The sequence below is a fragment of the Topomyia yanbarensis genome, chromosome 3 (genome assembly GCF_030247195.1).
Source record: "Topomyia yanbarensis strain Yona2022 chromosome 3, ASM3024719v1, whole genome shotgun sequence".
NCBI classification, from domain to species: domain Eukaryota; kingdom Metazoa; phylum Arthropoda; class Insecta; order Diptera; family Culicidae; genus Topomyia; species Topomyia yanbarensis.
Genome location: NC_080672.1, coordinates 154,419,495 through 154,443,954, shown reverse-complemented (window position 1 = coordinate 154,443,954; position 24,460 = coordinate 154,419,495). Strand labels below are relative to the sequence as shown.

The 24,460-nt window shown below is 39.3% G+C and overlaps 2 protein-coding genes across 2 annotated transcripts; both read left to right on the top strand.

The window, feature by feature from the left end:
- The first annotated feature begins 4,876 nt into the window (after positions 1 to 4,876).
- LOC131687325 (uncharacterized) lies at positions 4,877 to 10,930 on the top strand. The gene has a single exon (XM_058971402.1). It carries the CDS (start codon positions 4,877 to 4,879, stop codon positions 10,928 to 10,930), a length of 6,054 nt encoding a protein of 2,017 aa, XP_058827385.1.
- Positions 10,931 to 21,990: 11,060 nt separating this feature from the next.
- LOC131692301 (bcl-2-related ovarian killer protein-like) lies at positions 21,991 to 24,241 on the top strand. The gene is made up of 2 exons (XM_058979286.1): positions 21,991 to 22,510; positions 23,226 to 24,241. The coding sequence occupies exons 1-2, from the start codon at positions 22,406 to 22,408 to the stop codon at positions 23,823 to 23,825; spliced, it is 705 nt and encodes a 234-aa protein (XP_058835269.1). The 5' UTR covers positions 21,991 to 22,405; the 3' UTR covers positions 23,826 to 24,241.
- The last annotated feature ends 219 nt before the right edge of the window (positions 24,242 to 24,460 follow it).

The window sequence follows — 24,460 nt, the reverse complement described above, 5'->3', positions numbered from 1 at the left end:
GCTATATGTGGAGTAAAATACGTGATTTACGAAATTAAACGTCATGTAAAATTACAATCAAACGTAAAACTAAGACATTTTTGATGCTCGTATATGTCAGGGTCGGGAGACGTAAATTTACACGATTTTTCTAGGTGTGTAACTATGGTTATAATGAACCCATTTCCAGCTTCTGTCGCATATTTAATCAATACATTGCAAAGTAGTGATATTTTCGATTTTCACCTCTTCCGTTCTGCACTTAAACGTAAATTTCAACAAATCGTATCTAGTTCATAGAGTATAACATGTTTGTTTTGTTAGCATATGTTACCTATAGTATATCTGTTAGTTTAAGTTGAATATTATGTTATGTGTATCATTTGGATTTGATGTAATCTGTTGATGCGAAAAGACGAGGAGGTTTCATGCCTGTTCAAGAGAGAACTTGTTATGTTCTGTTTAAACGGGCTATTCCCTGCTCCAAATAAATGAAATAAACTAAACAAAAACTACGTTGCATCGATGACCCGCCTGTTCCGTGAAGCTCATATCGAAATTTCGTCCGTGTACGATAGAATCGCCTGTCTGAGTTAAAACCATGGAAGATCAAGGCTGTAGTGTGAATTCCATTTCTTTCGAAGGTTTTTGAAACCGTGATAGTTTTAGCGTTGCCTTCTAACCTCAGGCTCAAGAACAAGTCAAACTGCTGATTCGGCTTGTGATCGTCCTCAGTTAGGCGATCAGGATGTAATGTGCGGCATTCAATCGACACCTGTTATGTTTGTGCGTGATTTCCAAGTATCTGGAACTGGATTTGCCCTACTCCGAGGTACTCAGCGAATCGTTGCGGTTGTTCACAATCAAACACCGAACAGTCAGACTGCCAAGATGTATCTAAAAACGCTTTTAATCTACCTAACAGTGTGATGAGACATTTCTTATAACTCTTATCACTCTCTTCGGATATTATTTCGTTTGAGAACATTTAGAACTGGATGCTTCGCGATGTTTTTTATAACACATACTACATGGGATAGTGGCAGGACTCAGAGAATCGCTCAAATCAGCATAGGACAGCATCAGTGCTAGAAATCTCAAACCAAATCAATGGGAAAGCGAAAAAATGGCCCATAAAATAGACATACAAACGAATTATTGTTAATGCTCTGTTTATAAAATATCCAAATTCCTCAATCAATGCATTGTGGTGGGAAAACTGAATTTTCCTAAAGGGGTTATGTATATTGTACTGAGCAAAAAAAAAAAATTAATCGATTTGAAGTTTATCCTTTACTCAAATTTCCAACGCGTCTGAGAACTAAGAAATCAACGCTTTTTCTTGAAAAAAGCGATACTAGCAGTGACACCATTCAAAGAAAATCAACAGTGAATATTTACAGACTTGGTTTTATTTCCTATTTAAGAACTATTGTGTTTTTTACATCCTAGATTGCATGATTCAGTAATCGAAACCCAAAACTTCATGAAGTATTTGAAATTATTAAATTAAAATTTGTGTTTGCTATTGAAATTGACAAAATGATAGTATCGCCCCTTTGGCGATTGTTTACTTTTTCGGTCCCACCTATCCACATTGAAGAATCGCCCTTACGTTTTTTTTACAATACCAATTTTACAATTGGTGGGGGTTTGGTGAAAATCGATCTTACTGTCCAAACGGCGTAATTCCGAAACCGTAATTTTTGAAGTTTTAAAATTATGCAGAATTATTTTTTCAGAAAATAGTAACAGAGTTCGTGTCTTTAGCGAATTTGTTGAGAGTTTTTTTGTAGTCATGAATATTAACTTGAGAAAATTCACCATAAATACTTCTTGGACGATATACCGTCAAAATTATTTTATCAAATGATGCGCTGTTTAACGTATGTAAAACTCATCGAAGATACTAAACCTCCGAAATTGGCGGTTTCAAAATGATGTTATCTTGACCTAAAATTACTGTTTTTGAACATTTGACCTATACATAGAATTAGTCATACAACAAAAATCAAATTCTCATCAAAGTCGATCAGGACCTGCTAGAGCCGAATGGAAACCATCATGTTTCATAAATTTCTCTCTACATTCGGAAAGTGTTATCCTCGTTATTAATCATATTACGTTTTCGTCTCAACTCGACGCATTCCCTAAATAAAAACCTGTTTTAATCCACCTATTGGTGCAATTGTGCTTTCTCATTTGTCCAGACTACGATTCCATGGCTGGTTATGTTCAATACAATGGTGGAAATGAATATTACATGTTCAGTACGATTTGCACATACGTACAATGGATCGACAGCCACGATCTTGAGATACTATGTGATACTGAAACATCGCTTGAAGCCAGCGGCGGATCATGGAGAAAGATCCAGGAGGTCCGGGTCCTGCCGAAAATTTTCAACTTGTTAAGAAATTTTAAACTAGTTTTAATTTTAAAGTAGCAACCCCTCACTGCATACTCCCTCCGGGCCGGTATGATTGACGATTTTTAGAGTGATTGCATAACCTTTCTATATGAGAAAGGCACAAAGTCCAAAAAAATCAATTTTTGTCAAACATTATTTTTTTCGAGTTTACATCAAATCTCAATGTTTCATGCATTATAAAGTCATTTGACAACAAAAATACAAATTTGATTTTGAAAATTTTTCATTTCAGTTTATATGGGAATTTGCTGTGCGATTGCACTCTTCAACTCGTAACTCCGGAATCGGAAGTCCAATCAATAAAAATTCAATAGCAGCCGATGGGAAGGTTGTACCTTTCATTTGAGACTAACTTTGTGCAAATCGATCCAGCCATTTCTGATTAACAAAGGTCACATTTTTTTCCACATACACACACAGACATTTTCCGATCTCGACGAACTGAGTCGATTGGCATATGATACTCGGCCCTCCGGGTCGGGATTAGATTGACGAATTTTAGAGTGAATGAGAAAGGCAAAAACATTTTTAGCAAATATTGAAAGTTATGCATTTTTTGGTGAGCAGTTCTATGTTTCATAGACATTAAATCAATTTTAACTTCGCTTCCTATTAAATAAAGACCCTTATTACAGTACATCTCTACAAAAGCGAGCTCAATTTGAAAGAAATCTGAGGATTATGATTGATTACAGAACTCTGGAATTTTCTATTGGAATGTTTTCAGGCAGGAATTTGATATTGATGCTATTAGACAACTGTGAAATCGAGACCAATAGATCAGTTACATACCAGGACTCCATTCCGACAATTTTTCAAAAGTCCTCATGATGTTTACAACAACAGATTATCAATGTGCGAATCAGATAATTGTTGTCAGCATCAATAAATTTTCAACTTCAATCCAATCTTTTTTTGAGGTGGGGGGGAGTTGTATGGTGTTAAACCCCAAAACCACTTGGCTACGCCGTTGCTTGGAGTTATTTACTTCGCTTTCATTTTCCGATATGTTTCATATGAAATGAACATTTTTGCACTGATAAGTTATCAAGTTCCTTCCAGACAACTTGGAAGTGTTCGGTGATTATTTCTAGCGGTTGTAGATAGAAAAATGAAATACAAAATTCATTTTATCGTAATAATGTTTGGCTTATTTCAATGGATTATTACTATATTGAACAATAAATAGGCGACAAAAGGTAATCCACAAACAACAAGCCATAACTTTTAAAGTATTCAAAATAGATATTTGAAGTCTTCAGTAAAGCTATTCGCAGTAAGTAAGAGCTACAAATTTGCTGAAGGCATCATTTCGATATAGTCACTTGCAATAAAATTTGTGAAAATATCTCACTCATAGGGGGATTAATCAGCAAAAGCACAATACCAAAAGAAAGGGCATATTGCCTCCATTATATTCTCCGAAAATACTATTGACCTAAAATAAGCCGTTTTCGCGTTAATAATAGATTACATGTTTTTGGTCATATTTCTGGCAATGGGAAATGATAATGATCTTTCGCCCGCATTTAATGTTAAATATCTCTTTTGATAATAGTCCGATTCAACAAGCTATAGCTTGTTCGAAAGGTATTCGTATAAGCTGCCTAAAAATATATAAATTGTTATTCTGTGTTGTCAATTTCGGCAGATAATTTAAAAAACTGCAAAAAACGCCATTTTTACACATTCAAACATTCATATCTTGGAAACTAAACATCAGAATCAAAAACAACTTAATAGCGTTCTTACTGTTTGTTGGGAACACTGCCATGCCGCTGCAATAAGATGGGTGCCGCTGCGAAGAGATAAATATGCGCCACAAGGGTGTGTTGACAGAAGGAAAGGAAGACGTCAAACGACATAGATGAGTGAGATAGAGAGTGATAGAATGATTTAGTTGTCAGTGGACGGAAAAAGGTAAATAATAAAATAAAGGAGGTTAGATTAAAGCGAGTGATAGGAAAGACTAATTAAAATTAATTTGCTGAACGTTGATTGTTAGCGGTCATACCAGTAAAAACAAAGGCGATTAATTAGTACGTAAGTAAATAAAATGTAAATTTCGGATATTATATACAAACAAGAATTCTATAGGCACAACTCGCATCGGAAAGTTCGGAACGGAGAATAAAACTTATACTACGGTTAAAATCAGCTTCGTTCGGAACGGAGAATAAAACTTATACTACGGTTAAAATTTGGATAGTACGGAGAAGTAGTGAGGAGGAGAAAATCAGACTAAAGAAACACTAAATGTGAGTAAAACTATTGAGTAAAATTTGCCTATTTCTAAATTTAAACCTAACATTGTTAAAACAAGTAAAACTTATTTGCTAACAGTGAACATTTAAAATACATTTTAGCTTTGATCGGCTTATAGTAAACGTCGATTGCCAAAGAGGTGTTATTGTTGATCCGAAAAAAAATCAAAGATTTATTTCGGTGTGGATTGTTCTTCGCATAATGGCTTCTCGTAATTCCAAAGGGGAAGATGTGGGTCATGACGAGGCCCCCCCTACCGTTTTATCGAAATGCGTGTATTGCAACAAGCATGAGTCGGAGGATGTAAACTGGGTCCAATGTAAAACTTGCGAGCAGTGGGCCCATTTTTCCTGCGCTGGCGTGAACGAGAGTATTGCGGAGAAAGATTGGGACTGTTCAAGATGTGCCCAGTTTATCGTTCAGCAGCTGAATGTCCCCAAACCAGGTAAGACGCGGTCGACTAAAAATAAGACCGGATCGAAAAGCGACTCAGGGTCTGTTCGCGGCAATGGATCTGTTCCAGAACTAGCTGATCAGCACTTTGAGGAAGAACAGCTCGCGCGCGAAAGAGCCTTTGCGAAGCAAATTGAGATTCGGGAGAGAAGATTGCAACGAGAATTGGAATGGAACGCAAAGCAGCTGGAGATGGAACGAAATATACGCAAGAAGGAGCTCGAAGTGCAGCGTCGGATGCAGGAAGAAAAATTAAAGCAAGAGCAAGAACTGCTAAACGCTCAGTTGGAAACTGAGCAAGAGTTTTTCAAGCAGCGTGATGCCATCCGTTGCAAGATGAACAACAGTCTTCAGAAAGTTCAGTCGTGGATGGACGAGGAAGCTGCTGTCGGTGGTACGTCGGAGCAGAACAAGAAAGTTGATTCTTGGCTGAAGCAGCAAGAGAAGGACGTAACAATTCCCGCAGCAGATATTCGCGGTGCGTACAATAAGGGTGGGAAACCGATTGTTACCCCGGTACTAAAAGGTGCGGGAAGTCGCTGTTCCGGAAAAAGTTTCACACCAGTCAACGAAAAGGTAGTGGATGAGGTTTCCGAGGAAGACAACTCTGATAGTTCTGAAGGTGAACCAGATGAAAACATAAGCGCGGGTAGACATTCGCGAATTGCGAACGGAAATTTCGGAACGCGCGGATCAGAGATATTTAGCGCCTTTAGAGAGCAAGCTGTTCCAAGTGAAATTGGCAGAAGTCGCTATGAATCGGAAGGGCAAGTATTTCGGCTAACCCGAGAGCAGATTGCCACGAGGAAGGTGGTATCCGGAAATCTGCCGAAGTTCAACGGAGATCCGGAAACATGGCCACTGTTTATTAGCAGTTTTGAAAACACAACCAGGGCTTGTGGTTACTCAAACATTGAGAACCTGGATCGTTTGCTGAATAGCTTGGGAGGAGAAGCGCTCAACGCCGTGAGAAGCATGCTGATACTTCCTGATTCCGTGCCGGAAGTTATTCGGGATCTTCGCAGATTATTTGGCCAGCCGGAGAAGTTGCTAAAAATACTGCTTAATAAGGTCAAGAACGCTCCACCGCCAACAACGGTAGATCTAAAAACCTTCGTTAGGTTTGGTATAACGGTCAAACAGCTCTGCGACCATCTAGAAGCAGCTCGGCTTCGCGATCATCTTCGTAATCCGCTTCTGGTGCAGCAGCTCGCCGAAAAACTGCCCCCAGAATATCAAATGAAATGGATAGAATACAAGCGCGGCAAGAAAGGAACACCACTGCGACTGTTCACGGATTACATAACAGATATTGGTGATGTCGCTTCCGAAGCAGCAGCATATTCGTCGACAGTAAATGACGTAGCGCGATACTCCAAGGTTAAACCAGCCAGGAAGAAGGAGTTTGTACACGTTCATGATTCGGCATCGAAACGAGAAGAGGGAATGCAATTGGAAAGGGTTAGCAAAGCTTGTTGGATTTGCAAGCGAACAGATCATCGGATCAGGTTCTGCGACGATTTTCGGAAGATGAATATCGTGGAGCGGTTGAAAGCAGTAGATAAACAGAAGTTGTGTGGCATTTGCCTCAATAGGCACGGTGACAATCCCTGTGGCTCTAAAGTTCGATGTACGATGAAGAATTGCAAGGGGAATCATCATACACTTCTACATCGCGTTGAAGAATCCGTACAGCTACAGAGGGTGGAATGCAATGCACACAGAGATGCAGATCGTTCAGTCATATTTCGCATGGCGCCGGTGACGTTGCACTATGGAAAGAAACGTTACGAAACACTAGCGTTTATGGACGAGGGTTCGTCCACCACATTAATGGACGAGGCAATCGCGGAGATACTGAAAGTGGAAGGCGAGCTTGAGCCGCTGATCGTAACCTGGACAGGTGACATCAACCGTTTCGAGAATGGTTCCCGGAAAGTCGACTTATTGCTGTCGGTGAAAGGATCAAAAGAAAAGGTTCCGTTAGAGAATGTTCGCACTGTTTCCGAGCTCTTGCTTCCTAAACAAGATATGCGGTTTGCAGATGTAGCGAAGCACTATCCGCATTTAGCGGGATTGCCGGTAAAGGATCTTCTCGGAGGACAAGCGACAATTCTAATCGGCTTGGATAACCTACATCTATTTGCGCCGCTGGAGTCACGAGTCGGTAAACAGAATGAGCCGATCGCCGTGCGGTCAAAGGTTGGATGGACGGTGTACGGACCAGAGAAGCGGAAGCCTAGCGCTAGCACCTTTCTAAATTTACACACAGTTGCATCGGTTAGTAATCAGAAGCTTCATGACTTGATGCGGAACCAGTACGTTTTGGACGATGTGGGTGTTACATCATTCGCCATACCGGAGCCGAAGGAGGAGCAACGAGCAAAGGCAATCCTGCAAGCGACGACTAAGCGTGTAGGCGAACAGTTCGAAACCGGGCTACTGTGGCGAGATGACGTTCGGCGATTCCCTGACAGCTACTCAATGGCATTGCGAAGAATGAAAGCACTGGAACGAAAGCTGGAGAAGGATCCAGTATTGAAGCAGATTGTGTGTCAGCAGATAAGCGACTATCTAGCGAAAGGATACGCACACAAAATAACCAACGCAGAAATTACAAACACACCAAACTCTGCAGTCTGGTATTTACCAGTTAACGTGGTGTTGAACCCGCGCAAGCCAGGAAAAGTGCGACTGGTGTGGGACGCAGCCGCTTCGGTCGGAGGAATTTCTTTGAACTCGGAGTTATTGAAAGGGCCGGATATGTTGATACCCCTTCCACGGGTCATTTGCCACTTTCGAGAGCGTCCAATCGCGTTTGGAGGAGATATACAGGAAATGTACCACCAGATTCGAATCAAAGACGAGGACAAGCAAGCGCAACGATTCTTATTTAGGCCTGACCAAGGGGAAATGCCACAGGTCTACGTTATGGACGTTGCTACCTTCGGTTCCACGTGCTCGCCCTGCTCCGCGCAGTTTGTAAAAAATCTAAACGCGGAACATTTTATGGAAAAGTACCCGGAGGCAGCAGCAGCTATTGTTAAGAAACACTATGTAGATGATTACTACGACAGTGTAGACACAGTAGAAGAAGCAATACAACGGGCTAAAGAAGTGAAGTATATACATGCACAAGGCGGCTTCCACATCAGAAACTGGGTGTCGAACTCGGTAAAGCTTCTAGAAGAGCTTGGTGATCGTAGCTCGAACGGAGCAGTGCATTTCAATCGAGACAAAGGCACAGAGTACGAGCGTGTGCTGGGTATTGTTTGGGAGCCAGCTGAAGATATCTTTTCGTTTGCTACTGTGTCAAATGCAAATTTCACGAAGGTACTGGAAGAAGGAGAATGTCCAACGAAACGAATAGTCCTCAGTTTCGTTATGGCACAATTTGATCCAATGGGATTCATCGGTCCCCTAACTGTACGCGGGAAGATGCTGATCCAAGATCTCTGGAGAACCGGCTGCGACTGGGATTCCAAAATTGATAAGGAGTCGCATGATAAATGGCGACGTTGGATAAATATGATGCGAAACATAGGGTCCTTTAAGCTGCCTCGAAGTTATTTCGGAAATGCCAAATCGAACGAAATAGACGATCTGGAGTTACATATATTCGCTGATGCCAGCGAAAAGGCATACGGCTGTGTGGCGTACTTCCGAGCGATCGTACGAGACGAGGTAAGGTGCGCCCTAGTTATGAGCCGTGCCAAGGTGGCTCCACTGAAGCAGACATCAATACCGCGTCTAGAGCTACTGGCAGCAGTTCTTGGAGCACGATTGTCGAAAACAGTTATCGATAACCACAACTTTGGTATTGGAAAAGTGGTGTTCTGGATTGATGCGAGCGTTGTGTTGTCCTGGATTCGGTCTGACCAGTGCAGATACAAACAGTTTGTTGGCTTTAGAATTGGCGAAATTCTTAGCCTGACAAAATTGACCGACTGGCGGTGGATACCAACTAGACTTAACGTAGCGGACCAACTTACTAAATGGGGTAAAGATCCGGATATGCACGCTGATAGCGCGTGGGTCCAGGGGATGGAATTCCTGTACACGAACAAGCAGGAGTGGCCAAAGAAGGCACTACCTCCGGCTAATACAACCGAAGAATTACGCATTCATCTCTTGTTGCACGATGTGAAGGTGCAAGCAGTTCTCATCGATCCTTCGCGCGTATCTAAGTGGACGGTGCTTGTTCGTACCATGGCGTCCGTATTCCGTTTCATCTCGAACTGTAGACAAAAGGTCAAGGGGCTACCGATCGAAACACTGAAAGCGACGGACCGACAGGCGAAGGTTCGGTGTACGAAAAATGTGGCTTGTGTCCGCGTGCCATTACAGCAAGTCGAGTATGAGAAGGCAGAGAAATGTCTGTTTAAAATGGCGCAGGCGGAGAGTTTCGTTGATGAACTAAAGGTGCTGAAACGAAATAAAGATCGTCCAGTAAACCAATGGTTAGCAGTTGAAAAATCTAGTCCATTGAGCAAGCTGACACCGTTGATCGACGAAGCAGGCATGATTCGCATGGAAGGCCGTTGCGAGCGAGCAGATGAACTACCATTTGATCTGCGATTTCCTATAATTCTTCCGGATAACAACAGAATTACCTACATGATCGTCCAAAACCTGCACGAAGAATGTGGACATGGATACAGACTCATGGTTAAAAACAAACTGAAGCAGCTGTTTTATGTGGTTCACGTGGACGCAGTCGTGAAGAAAGTATCGTCGGCTTGTATATGGTGTAAGGTTCATCGCAATCGGCCTCGTGTTCCCCGAGAAGCTCCGTTGCCGCTGCAACGACTTACCCCACATCTTCGCCCTTTCAGCTTTGTGGGAGTTGACTACATGGGACCCTTTGAAGTGGCTGTTGGACGCCGGAATGAAAAACGTTGGATCGCATTGTTCACCTGTTTAGTAACTCGAGCGGTGCATTTAGAGGTGGCGCACGGGCTAACAACACAGTCCTGTTTGATGGCGATAAGTCGCTTCATCGGGCGACGAGATTGGCCGATTGAGTTCCTCTCGGATAACGGGACCAATTTCCAAGGGGCTAGCAAAGAGTTGTTGGCACAGCTCAAAGGAATTGAGTTTGATTGCGCTGAACAATACACAAACGCGAGAACGAGGTGGACATTCAACCCACCCGCGGCACCCCATATGGGTGGCGTATGGGAGCGTCTGGTACGATCGGTGAAAGAGATATTGAGAGCAATTAACGACGGAAGACGGCTTACGGACGAGATTCTTCAGACGTCCATCGTAGAAGCAGAGGACATAATAAATTCACGTCCGCTAACATACGTGTCACAAGACTCAGAAGAAGTGGATGCGTTGACCCCAAACCATTTTTTGCGAGGTCCTCCATCTAAGCAACGAAACGTAACGAGTCCACCACCGCATCCGGCTGAAGCACTTCGTGATACGTACAAACGAACGCAGCAGTTAGCTAGTGAGTTGTGGCAGCGCTGGATCAGGGAATATGTTCCATCAATAAACCAACGAACCAGGTGGTTTGGCGAAACGAAACCGTTGAAAGCAGGCGATTTGGTGTACATCGTCGAAGGCAACAATCGGAAATGCTGGGTCCGCGGCATAGTGGAGGAACCTATAGTGTCGAGCGATGGTCGTATACGGCAAGCATGGGTCCGTACCAGGACCAAGCGGTACAGACGAGCGGCAGCAAACTTGGCCGTGTTGGAATTAGACGATGGTAACTCTGAACCGAATGATACCTTCGGATCAGGGTTACGGGTCGGGGAATATGTTGGGAACACTGCCATGCCGCTGCAATAAGATGGGTGCCGCTGCGAAGAGATAAATATGCGCCACAAGGGTGTGTTGACAGAAGGAAAGGAAGACGTCAAACGACATAGATGAGTGAGATAGAGAGTGATAGAATGATTTAGTTGTCAGTGGACGGAAAAAGGTAAATAATAAAAATAAAGGAGGTTAGATTAAAGCGAGTGATAGGAAAGACTAATTAAAATTAATTTGCTGAACGTTGATTGTTAGCGGTCATACCAGTAAAAACAAAGGCGATTAATTAGTACGTAAGTAAATAAAATGTAAATTTCGGATATTATATACAAACAAGAATTCTATAGGCACAACTCGCATCGGAAAGTTCGGAACGGAGAATAAAACTTATACTACGGTTAAAATCAGCTTCGTTCGGAACGGAGAATAAAACTTATACTACGGTTAAAATTTGGATAGTACGGAGAAGTAGTGAGGAGGAGAAAATCAGACTAAAGAAACACTAAATGTGAGTAAAACTATTGAGTAAAATTTGCCTATTTCTAAATTTAAACCTAACATTGTTAAAACAAGTAAAACTTATTTGCTAACAGTGAACATTTAAAATACATTTTAGCTTTGATCGGCTTATAGTAAACGTCGATTGCCAAAGAGGTGTTATTGTTGATCCGAACACTGTTTGATAGTTCTTTCATTTAAAATTGGTTTGGATAAGATCGGTTCAGCCATTGCTGAGAAACACGAATGAGAGTTTGTCCGTTACATACACACACAGACACACACACAGACATTGTCCCAAATCATCGAGCTGAGTCGATTGGTATATAAGACTCGGCCCTCTGGGCCTCGGAAAAAATCTTGAAAGTATGAGCGATTTCGGTCTAATGGATGACTAATAGACCGGCAACAATTTTGACTTTTTTCGGAACACTGCTAATTCAAATGGTAATTGGATGCACAGATCATATGCTAAATATGAGCTTTTCCAATAGCTCTAGTTTACCCACAAGATGTTTCAAGTTTCTATAGTAATATATATATATATATATATATATATATATATATATATATATATATATATATATATATATATATATATATATATATATATATATATATATATATATATATATATATATATATATATATATATATATATATATATATATATATATATATATATATATATATATATATATATATATATATATATATATATATATATATATATATATATATATATATATATATATTAGAGTGGGACATGGTTATATGAAAAAAATAAAATTTGGCTCCGAGTAACTTTTTGGGTCCAATTTAGCTCCCAAAACAACTCTGCAAATTTTTAACTCGATCGGTGAAACTATATTTTTGCGCCCACGGTTTAAAGTTTACATGGGATTTCGTATGGGAAAATTGTCTTTTGCAAATTAATTCTTCCAAGAGTCGCCAGTTATCTCCTAAAAATAAGTAGATGTCTGATTTTTATAGGAAATTTATCAAGGAAACATAGTCTAGAAGACTGCAAAACGATCGGATGATTGTGGAAAAAGTTATTAAGCAAAAACCGATTGATACCCTGAAGATTGATGAAAATTTCACTTTTCATAGCATCACTGCTTCTGACGGTCTAATTATATACAAAATTTTTAACGTTCTCTTATTATGTATAAAAGAAGTCTCAATTTATCCCTCAAAACCTTGCGAAGTGGCCAAATAGTATAGATAAACGATTTAGACACATTACGGGAGGATTAAATCAAAATTGCGTATAATTGGATAACCAACAGCAGTGGTGCTAGAAAAAATGAATATTTTATGAATTGTCAGAGCATCAATCGGTTTCTGCTTAATAACTTTTTTTTCATGCGTCAGATCGTTTCGTGGTTTTCGAGACTTTGTTTCTTTGTTAAATTTTCTATAAAAGCCACATAATGATTTATTTTTAGGAAGTAATGGGCGACTCCTGGAGGAATTATTTTGCAAAAGTTAATGTTCCCATACAAAATCCCGTGTAAACTTTAAACAGTGGGCGCAAAAATATAATTTCACCGATCGAGCTAAGAATTTGCACAGTTGTTCTAGGACCCAAATGGTACCTAAAAAGTTGCTCGGAGCTGGAATCTAATTTTTGTCCCACCCTAATATATATATATATATATATATATATATATATATATATATATATATATATATATATATATATATATATATATATATATATATATATATATATATATATATATATATATATATATATATATATATATATATATATATATATATATATATATATGGAAACTCGGAACTAAAAACTTACTCAACAAAAAATTCCACAGTAACTCTGCATACCTTAAAACTTATGGTCGCGTAGCTTATTTCATAACGAACAGCTTTGTTGAAGACTGCATATTGATTGAAAGTTCCCCTAAAAAGTTATTACTTTGAAGACCAACCGATTTTTTTGAAAATTTCTATTCTAAGCATGTGCGAGAAAGAGAGGCAACACATAACTTTATATTAAAATATCTTTTTACTGCAAAATCGGCTCAAATTTGCAGTCTTCGGCAATGTTGATCCTTATACCTTAAGCTATATATCTACAGATTTTAGGATGCACAAGATGACACTGGCATTTGAGTAAAAATTTCTGAAGTGGCCCCCCAATTTTTCACAAAGTGGTGAATTTTGCAAAACATGTTTTAATTTTATAGTTTAGGTACCCCCAAACATCTTCGTGAAATATTTTGTCGTTATTCGAAATATTTCCAATAGTTTTAGTTAATTGAAAATTTATACACCTTTTTACTATAATATTTTTACAGCTAAAGTTTGATTTCGAATTGCACCAAACTTCACTGATGGTTTAACAAATGTTTAATCTAGATAATGTCGAAAAAAGTTTTAACAAATGTTAACTAATTCTACTATTTTTTAAACAATTTTTCAAAAAAATGCGGTTTTAAATGGTTTCTTCACGCGATACCGCTGAAGTTGTAAAATGTTGCATATTTTATCAGCTTTCAATTCCAAGAAAAAAAATTTTGAGCAAACATAAGGTTTTTAAAATATTTGATTTTTTTGTGTTACCCGGCATGCGAAAAACAACGCGCGAGCGAAACAGTCGCTGGTCGCCACGGCACGCTTGGACCAACATCGCATGAGCGAGTCGGTGGGAGCTCGCCAAGTCTCTGACCACACCAAATGCAAAGCTAGAGAATGAGTTTTGTTGCGATAGTCTTATCGAAAATATCCAGTGTAACACATCCTGTGTCATCTGAAAATTTGCCATCTAATTTACCTTCATCAATTGTTATTGCATTTCCAGGACAAGCTTTTTTGCTGAGAAGCGTGAATTTCATAGTGCATAATAGAGAATCAATATAACTCTTCGTCCAATCAAACCATTGTAATTTTATTATAATTGTACACAAACAGTATAATGTATAATCAGTACAAACTAGCTCTATATGCGATAGTTTATTTATTGCTTCATTGAAGATCTGTTCTTGCTCACGGGAGAAAAACCATTTCTTTAGCATATGTAAATATCAATTCGATTGTATATTTGCAATCCAAATTTCATTTATTCTAATTTTTGCGTATCAACGGAAAGATTTTCCCTCGCACATTGGTTATGTTTTTTTTTATTGAGCTTGTGCGACCACCCCTGGCTGCTACTCCGTTATCGATCTGGACTAGCTGAAGTTGCACAGGGAATCAGTGGATAATTATGCTTGGGAGTAGCGAAACATCTTTCAATGTGCAACTCCTGGTAATCCTAAAGTGTTTATTGAGCGCCGGCCAGGCCCGAACGTAGATCGCGGAAGGAAAGGGAATTGTTAGTCCGACACTTGCTTTTGCTAGAGGCCGTATATACTACTGCGCACTCCACAAGTATCACGGGAGGAGGATATTTGTTAGTAAGTATAGAAGTTGGATCTACTTCTTCTTTACCGACGCCAGAGAGGTGACTCCACTATCTGGACGAGATATCGATCCATCAACTCATGGACCGGGGACCGACAGCTTTACTTCCCTTCCAAAGGAAGACGTGACCACAGATTTTTTCACCTCAGAAAAATCTCAACGACTTTGGCTGGGATTGAACCCAGACCAACTGGAATGAGTGGCGGTCACGCTTACCACTCAACCACCGGCGCCGTCACATTGGTTATGTGTTTTTATTTTATACAAAGAATTAATGCACTCTTCCGGGTGACCTATCAACCACAGAAATATAACTTAACGAAAACGATGAAGTAATAAACAGTACGTACAAACAATATAAACAGTATGTATGTATCAAGTATAATCGCACCAACTGGTCTCCTAACACTGATTGATTGAGTCCGTCACACGCCATTTGTCAACCGAAACTCATTATTGCCAACTTTTATACTTGTCTAAACGTGTCGCGGAGCGTACGGCAGGTTCGCTAGTGCAATGTTGGTCCAAGCGTGCCGTGGCGACCAGCGACTGTTTCGCTCGCGCGCTGTTTTTCGCATACCGGGTAACACAAAAAATCAAATATTTTAAAAACCTTATATTTGCTCAAATTTTTTTTTTCTTGGAATTGAAAGCTGGCAACTTTTTACAACTTAAACGGTATGAATATCACGTGAAGAAACCATTTAAAACAGCTTTTTTTTTAAATTGTTTAAAAAAAGTAGAAATAGTTAACATTTGTTAAAACTTTTTTCGACATTTTCTAGACTAAACATTTGTTAAACTACCAGTGAAGTTTGGTGCAATTCGAAATTAAGCTATGGCTGTAAAAAATATAATAAAAAGGTGTATAAATTTTCAATTAACTAAAACTATTAGAAATATTTCGAATAATGACAAAATATTTCACGAAGATGTTTAGGGGTACCTAAACAATAAAATTAAACCATGTTTTGCAAAATTCACCACTTTGTGAAAAATGGGGGGGCCACTTCAGAAATTTTTACTCATTTTGTATTGAATTTATTGTTTCTATTGCCTATTCTTCATATATTTTCACATACAAACTTCAAAACTCTTGTGAGTGAACTGAGTGTGCATATCTTTCTGGAGATGAGCTTTCCTCAGCTGTTTCTGGGCAGGGTTTTCCGTAACGTGCCGTTTGTTCACAAAACTGGCACTTATTAGTTTGTCCTTGATATGTACAAAGAGTTCGCTGTGTAATGGTATCACCCCCTTCTGTGTTGTACTGCAAGGTAAGGTAGGAGGGAATGGGTTGGTCTACCCGCATTCTCACCACAAAGACACTATTCGAAATACCTGGGAAGTAGTTTCTCCATGTGTCCTACGTAATAGATTCTACTGCTCCGAAGTGCGACATGAATCTTTTAATTGCCACTTTGCAAGTAAGTGGAGATAAATCATGTGATTTAACATCAATATTCCCATTATCCATGTATATAGGGATCTTGATTTCAGCGTTTTCACAAACAAGCACTTGTTTTAAGTTGTTCTGCGAAAGGAATCTTTTCGTCTGGGCAAATTTGTTGAAGGTTATCAGCACCGCATGCCTGACGTGCTCAAGCTGTATGCAGGTGACTTCCGAAAACCGAAGCTGCATTTTCACCTTCAGCAGATGTTCCACATCACGAATACTTGGTCTTATGCGAAAAGACCTGAATTCAATGGCCACTGTGTTAGGCCGAATAATTACGTTTTCTTGATGAGATTCAGTCATCTTGATAGATCACACAAGAATAAAAATAACGGTATCCTTTGTTCTTCAGGCAATGCGCATAAGTAACTGTTTTTTCGTTCGCTTTGCACTGGCTCGGGCAGAAGCAGGAGCACACTGAGTATCGTGACCAATGCCTTTGATGGTTGAAATAGACTGATCACAAAGGTTTCTTGATGCATGAATAAAACAAACTGCCTATTTCCTTTCACTGCATTTTTTACTGACAGAGCGCGTTATGGGTAGGAATTTGATCTTCTGTTCTTTACGGCTCATTTGTTAGCGGTGCATTTTTGCAAATTTTGAAAACATTGATTATCAGCTAGTCTTAAAACGGTAGATGGGTTTCCAGGTAATAATTATATTGTGATGCGAATATGAAAATAAACTAAAACTGTGTAATGAAAATCCTATGCAAACCACGAACCGCTCGAGAGGTGCTTCGCGAGCGAAGCCATCCGTGTTGGGGAAGGATAGAATTAATAGCGTTTTCGTTTTTTAATACTTTTCAAAGTGTCAAATTTTAACCAAAAGTTAAAAATTTCGCCAAATGGTTCACAGTAAGGGGTGAGTCGCTTAGAACAATGTGCCATACATACTGTATCACCTACGATAAAACGATTCTACCTAATACCAAAGGCCTTAGTATAAAGGTACGCAAAGAGTGTGCAGAAAGTGAATCCGAAAAGAGTCTACCTATCGAGCAAAATTAGAATCCAACTTTGCTGCAAAGGTATCAGAGATGGATTCCAATTGTGCTCGATAGGTAGACTTTCTTGACTTCACTCTTTGCGCAACTGTTCTCCACAGTCTATAGAGAATGGTCGGGTAGCCGACCGAATAATAAAACGTGCAATCAATTAAAGTTATAATGTTCAAAGTGGCTGTACTTTTTTAAACAGTTCGGAAAGATCGCTTGTTGTTCATGATACTTGAAAATTAGTGTACTTTCCGAAAATAAATATCTTGTTTTTCCCTTTTCTGCCCCGAGTATGAAAAAAGGTGAGGTAATTGTTCCGAATAGCAGCTTTTTCGAAAAGAGGGTTATTTTTTTTGGAAATGGTTCTAAATTGCCTATTTTATAACAAGCAATGAAAAAAAAATCGGAGGGAAAGCTTTAAAGTAGTTTAAATAGAAGAAAAAATATTTTTAAAGAAAAATAAGTTGTTCTCACTCACCTTACTAACAGTGGCATTGCGCATGAGAAAGTGACGTTAAGGGGGAAGGTAATGTGATGCGGCTTTGCCGCATAGTCGAGTCCAGGGATTCGAAGCGGCGCAAAGCCGCTGAGAATCCGCCGTACGATGTTGTTTTGATCTTGCTATCGAAGGGTGACCGACTCAAACATAGGGGCTATCCCTAGATTAAGTCCGACTGAGCGGCAGAGAAGTCGCACAGCAGGACAAGAAGCGATGTGGCGTAGCCACATTAGGCATTAACAATATTTTACTTAGTAACAATAGCGGCCCTTACATGTTCAATATTTTTGTCAATACATAGTATTGGCGATATTGCTACAATATTTCAATCCCTTTGAAATCCACATCGTCAATACAACTTTTTTCCATTTCACGTATAATACTTTTGTCAATTCTCTCTAGTATTGTCAAAAATATTGTAAAACTTGTAACGGCCGCAAATAGGATTGCATTTCGAGTCTACTTTCTACTTCTGCCCAAGTCAGACGTACAATCGAACCAAGTGAACATCAACTAGCAACCTCTTGATCTAAAAATGTATAACAAATTTGCATCAAATTAGAAAAAATGTATTTGTTTTCCATTTTTGCATCAGCTTGGCACTTCCTCGCAGAAAAGTTTGTTTAACAAACGTCCTACGCTGATCCACTTTGTTCGACGTTTTGTTAAATGTAGGGCTAGTTTTTCTGTAGGGTTTTGACGTCTTACACGCAACGCAAACCACATTGCAGGCAACGCAAAATACATTATGAATTTCTATTTTGATGGAAATAAATGCATTTAATTTCGCTGATTTTTAAAAATGCATCACAAGTGATCTGCCCCTAGGTGCATTGTCTCGAGAACAAAGGAAACTTTTAATTCATTCTTGCCATCATGACTAAAGTTGACGAAAAATCTCTGCTCCGACCCCATACAGCGGTCGTTGACTTTAAATTCTGTTCAATAAGATTGAGTTTTCGTGAAGTAGAATACCTTCTGAAGGTGAAGATGCAGCTTAAGCTAAAGGAGGTTATGTATCTACAGTATCATCATCTTCGTAATGTCGTACTCATATCATTCAACACGTTAGCACAAGCCGAACGTTTCGTTTTGCAGAACAACTTGAAGCACGTGGCTCAAAGTGATAAAGTTGGAATTAAGATTCCCGTGTATATAGAAAACAGACTATGTAGATGTAAAGTTCCATGACCTATCACCACGTACCCCTCCTGATCTAATCGCAAAATACATGTCGCAATACGGCGAAGTAGAATCAGTTACACGTGATACGTGCAGAAATTTCTTCCCGGGTACACCTAACGGTGTTCTTGTGGTGAGGATGCGGATCGAAAAACCTATCCCCTCCCACTTGACTATAAAACTCAAAACCCACGAAGCTACTATTAATCAAACTACGTTATGCACCCATGAGGGGCAAACTCCCACGTGCAAGTATTGTAATCAAACAGCACACCACGGACAACCTTGCGCGGAAGATACAGAGGAGAATGCATCTCTACCGATTGCCAACGAATCCACGGTAAAACAACCCAAAAAAGAGTTTTCAATACCAATACCTGAACCACAAACGGTTGCCAAATTTGTGGCAGCTGTTCAGTCCATATTGACAACTGCCAAAGCAGCATCCAGCATCCCAGAAACCACTGTAAGCAACATCGGTGATGAAGATAATAGCAAACATCTGGTCGCGAGCACCAAGGCACTTTTAACGATGATGACCTTGATTTGGAGGACAGGAGAGAATTAAATGGTCCCCATGACGCAATAGGCGAGCCGCGAAAGAAGGTCTCCGCTTGCAATAAAAAGTTGCGCGCACGAGATCCAACGGACAATCAATAATATTTGTTTTATTTTTATTTTTTACATATTGTAAACACATAAAAGATCCATGGCTCCGTTAAGCTACCGCTATGAGCCGTGTCAAATAAACGAAATAAAAAATCAAGACCACCTTGTCCAGCGGATTCTCAGCGGCTTTGCGCCTTTGGACTCGACTATGCGGCCAAGCCACATCACACTACCTTCGCCCTTAGCGTCACTTTCTCATGCGCAATGCCACTGTTATAAAGGTAATGGGGGAAAACTTATTTTTCCAATTTAAACTACTTTAAAGCTTTCCCCCGAATTTTTTTTATTGCTTGTTGTAAAATAGGCCATAGAACCATTTCCGAAAAATTAACCCTTTTTTCGAAAAAGCCGCGATTCGGAACAATCACCGAATTTTCGGATGTAGTGCACTTTATATTCGTAAATATTGAATTTTCAAACCGCCCTAAGTGTCAAAATTTTGAGGCAATAAAAAAACAAAAAATAAACATCAAATATGAATTCAGCGTCACAAAATTACCTTAATGTGAAGTTTTCATCAAATTCAGGCCACTTTTGAGGTTTTGTCCAACTTTTGTATGAAAGCTGATTCAGTTTATTATACTTTTTTGTAACAATGTAAAATAAATTACATGGATATTATTGTGAATAAAGTGCTATAAGCCACGAAACAGTCGATTTTCAATTCACTCCATAATAAATTATTGTGTATCTTGGTTGAAGTCACTCAAAGTTACAACAAATACTATGCGTGCCAGGAACAATAACCCAGTTAAGCACAGCCGGAAATGAACCGGAATTCTGGCTGGTTCCAGTTCGTATTCCGGCTCCAGTGACACAACCGATTCTAGTTAGAATCGGTTGTGTCGCTGGAGCCCGTGTACGAACTGGAACCAGCCAGAATTCCAGTTCAATTCCGGCTGAGCTTTACTGGGAAAGAGGGCATCATTTTGGGCAGTGTTGCGCATTCCTCTGTGCGGGAATACCACAGACTCTACACGCAACCGTAAAACAACCTACAGAATAAGTTCTTTTAACTTAAATTTAGGTACTTTTGAGTTGTGCGTCGCTTTCGCACTTATTAGTGTTGTCAAAAACAAAACGAGAGATTCGACTCAGTGGAGGTCTTCCGTGCAGTAAGATACTTTTGAGTTGTTTGGAGTATAATCAAAATTAGGTAAATTCAACTTAAATTTAAGTAAATTAAACTCAAGGTTATGATTTTTGCCGTAGCTAAACGGAAACTACCTTCAACACGGCAACCAGGAGTTTTGTGTAATCAGCGAGTGACTTGTTGTTTTAATGAACACTTGACGAATTTCTTTTGCAAAATATTTCGCAAAATACTCAATCATGCAACTCTAAATGCTACCTTATAGCAATATTATCGCACAATTTTCTGATAACATTCAAAATTAATATTTATGACGAATATCACGATATTAGGAAAAAAACTAGTCGATATGTTTATAATCTTCAGACTTTGCATCTACCACTTATATAAAATGAAAGACTAGACAATCGATCAATTGTTTTGTAATGTGTTTGAATTTTCTCGTACTTTATTTGTATCATAAAAGTTATTTAGTATGTATGTATATAAAGTTTACACTCCGTATGCAAGCATGATTGCATGTATTTCTTTTTATTTCAATCTCAATACTACCCACGAGTTACTTCCGAAATCCGCAATATTTGTTTACAATGCTCGTTTGGAACCGTTGTTTTGGGTTCCTTTGAAACTTTTGGCTTTAGTCTTCGCTCATCTCTTTTGACTTATTTGACATCTAGTACACTAACACAGTTGCAATGGCATATAGTACCCATGATGGCATAGTTGTCCCGTTTTCTATGGGATTTCCTATCTTTATGAGACTGATATGCGATCATGGGCAGTATATGTATACGCAATGTTTACGATTCGCCATCTGATTAGCCAATTTCCGACTGAATTTACTGTTTTTCTCTCCGCGTGTCTTTATATTTAAAACATCGTCTTTGGTATGATGATCAATGTATGATGTTCAAGTTCAGGGGTGCCAGGTAATATCTATCGAAATCTTTGCGCAGCCTATGTAATGTTTGTCTCAAAACAAGAAGGCGTCACCATTCTTTTCATAGTTTTCGCGGGAGGTAAAAATTGAGCACAAGGTCAAAAATTGAGAAATCTGTGCATTATAACAGAAAACTGTGGAAATTAGCGCATTTAAACAGAAAACTATAAAGATCTGTGCTTTTTGAATATCTATGCAGAACATCGAAAATCGGTGATACACAAAATAATATGTGCACCTGGCCACCCTGATGCTGTTCGATCGCGATATTATGTCCGATCACGAAATGTTGAAAAATTCAATGCAATTAGGCAATCCATTAGACGTTTGTTTGACAATTCAGCGGTGGGTTCTGTCAACAAGTCTGCTCCTGCGAACAGAAAAACTCGTCCGACAAGCATCTTTCGTTAGTCCGATTCGTTTGATGTTGGACCGAATCAACGATATTGTCGGACGTCGCACCCCTCGGATTAACGTCAGAAGAAGTAAACAAGAAATAATCAGCTGATCAGAAACGTCTCATGGATTGCCTAATAGTAACGATAGCAGCAGGTCACGACTAAATTATCTAACCACTGTCAAATAGTGCAGCATCATAATCCGAATGAAATCGTGATCCTTGCCAATGGGCAGTTGTGGGTGAAGAAGAGCGAATTAGACTGATTATCCAAGAGAATCCTGTGGTACGGATCTTGTGTGCAGCTTCATCCTAGTGAATTTTTACATTTAGTCGGTGGCCACTAAAATGTCACTTCAGACACCAACTAACAAATTCACTAACGTCGTCGGCTGGACCAACCGACGCAGCCCAATCCATCACTTAACCACGCCACAGGATGTGATCAGTCAGGTAACATTTTTGTGCGTTCAGTGCAATGATCAAGATCTTAGTGCACAGTTCAAAGTGTAAAAGGGCAGTGTTGTTATCAGTACATTGTGCTATAACTCGTCACAAAACATGCGCAACTCATAACGTTTTTGTGTTTTCTTTGTGCTACACCGGTGTAATGCAAAAAGGAGACTGATTACACCCAGGTTTGAATGAGTAGCACTGACTACATAAGCGAAGTTATTGAGTAACGTGTTTTATCGGCGAAGGTCCTATTTCTTCATCATCGCTTAACTTTCAAACCGGGTTTACCGGTGCCTTAAACCTGACTTAAAAGTTGAACGTAGGTAAAGAAATCGGTCCCAAAAGAACTCGTATGAAGTGCGTTATAGGTCCGATTTATTCACCCTCGCTTAATTCGTAAACCAGGCTTACCCATGCATCAAACTTCGTTTAAAATTTAAACGAGAGCGAAGAAATCGACAAATAGTGGATCAACATATCAGTTCATTTTGATAACAACACTCAGACTGTATAAAATATTGGTATAATGGGCAATTTCTTTACTTTGACTTAACGGTTAAGCCGGATTTGCACCGGTAAACCTGGCTTAAACGTTAAGCGAGGGTGAAGAAATTGACCCTAAGAAAAATAATTCAATGACAGATTTTTAAGGTCAGCACATCTTTCAACATCTTCTTGCGTTCTTTACTCCTCTAATTACATGTTTGAACAGGGACAATGTCTCTGTGGTGAATACATCCGAGGACGCCTAAAGCGAGCTGGTTTACTGAACCGGAAGATTCTGCAGCGTTTACGTAGCACGATGGATGTTCCTAACTGTGTGGTCGTTCGTGAAACAATCCCGATTTTGAACGAAATGGGCGAGGAATTGGAACGCATGCACCCAAGGTTGTACAGCAACGTGAGTCGACAAATTTCACTTGAACCATGGGGAGAATTGACGGAACCAGACTCAGTTGGTTATCTACTGCATATTGTGGCAAAGGATCTCTTCAAAACCGAAATCACCTGGGGAAAGGTGATCTCGCTGTTTGCAATTGCTGGGGGATTAGCAGTGGATTGTGTTCGCCAAGAACATTACGACTACTTACAGCAATTGATAGAAGGTACAACCGATGTGATCGAGGAAGATCTTAGCACATGGCTTGTCGAGAAAGGAGGCTGGCTAGGGCTATTAGATCATGTTCATCCCCCACAGACCGAAATAACATTCCTCGGTTGGATGACCATCACCATCTCCACGCTCTTTGTAATCTACTTAATTTCGGTTTTACTTAAACACCTTGGCTCCAATTACCTGTCGAAATATTAACGAAGCAATGAATAACGCGTCCATTTTTATATGCTTAGTTTATGTTAGTAATAACAAGTTTGAATGTGATTTGTAATATTACCAGCTTAATAATAATTGCAAGGCAAGCACATATCAACACGAAAATATTTTTTTTAGCAGGAACACAAAAAGGGATATAGCAATAAATAAAAGATTTTGCTTATTGGCTAGTTGATACGATTTTGTTGATGTTAAATATAAAGGTGCTCTTTAAGCATACTCACTGTTGATTTATGATTAATTACCCGCTAACATCTAAGGTCCAAGTTTCTTCTTGAAACGTTCCATCTTCAATCGTAAGTGATACCAATGCTCAAAGCATCGAATAGCTAATTTACATTCTCACTTGTCCATTGTATCGATTGTGAATTAAATAAAAAGCCGTGCATCACAAACATCAGTTTTTTGGATCAGTTTGTGAAATTTCATGTATAAATCGTCACGCAACACAATAATTAGGCTGTTCGCAACCTTCGCAACGCTGATCTATTCTATATGGATATTATATTATATTGTTCTATTTTACATCATCGACTAAAACAGATCGATCGCAATGCTGAGATGCAGTTCTATTTTTCGAGCACTTTTGAAGTAGAATACTTCTAACGTTTCAA

Coding starts and splice junctions, on each gene's coding strand:
- LOC131687325 (XM_058971402.1), top strand. CDS start 4,877: ATGGCTTCTCGTAATTCCAAAGGGGAAGATGTGGGTCATGACGAGGCC.
- LOC131692301 (XM_058979286.1), top strand. CDS start 22,406: ATGTCACTTCAGACACCAACTAACAAATTCACTAACGTCGTCGGCTGG. Junction 22,511..23,225: donor CACAGGATGTGATCAGTCAG/GTAACATTTTTG, acceptor ATGTTTGAACAG/GGACAATGTCTCTGTGGTGA.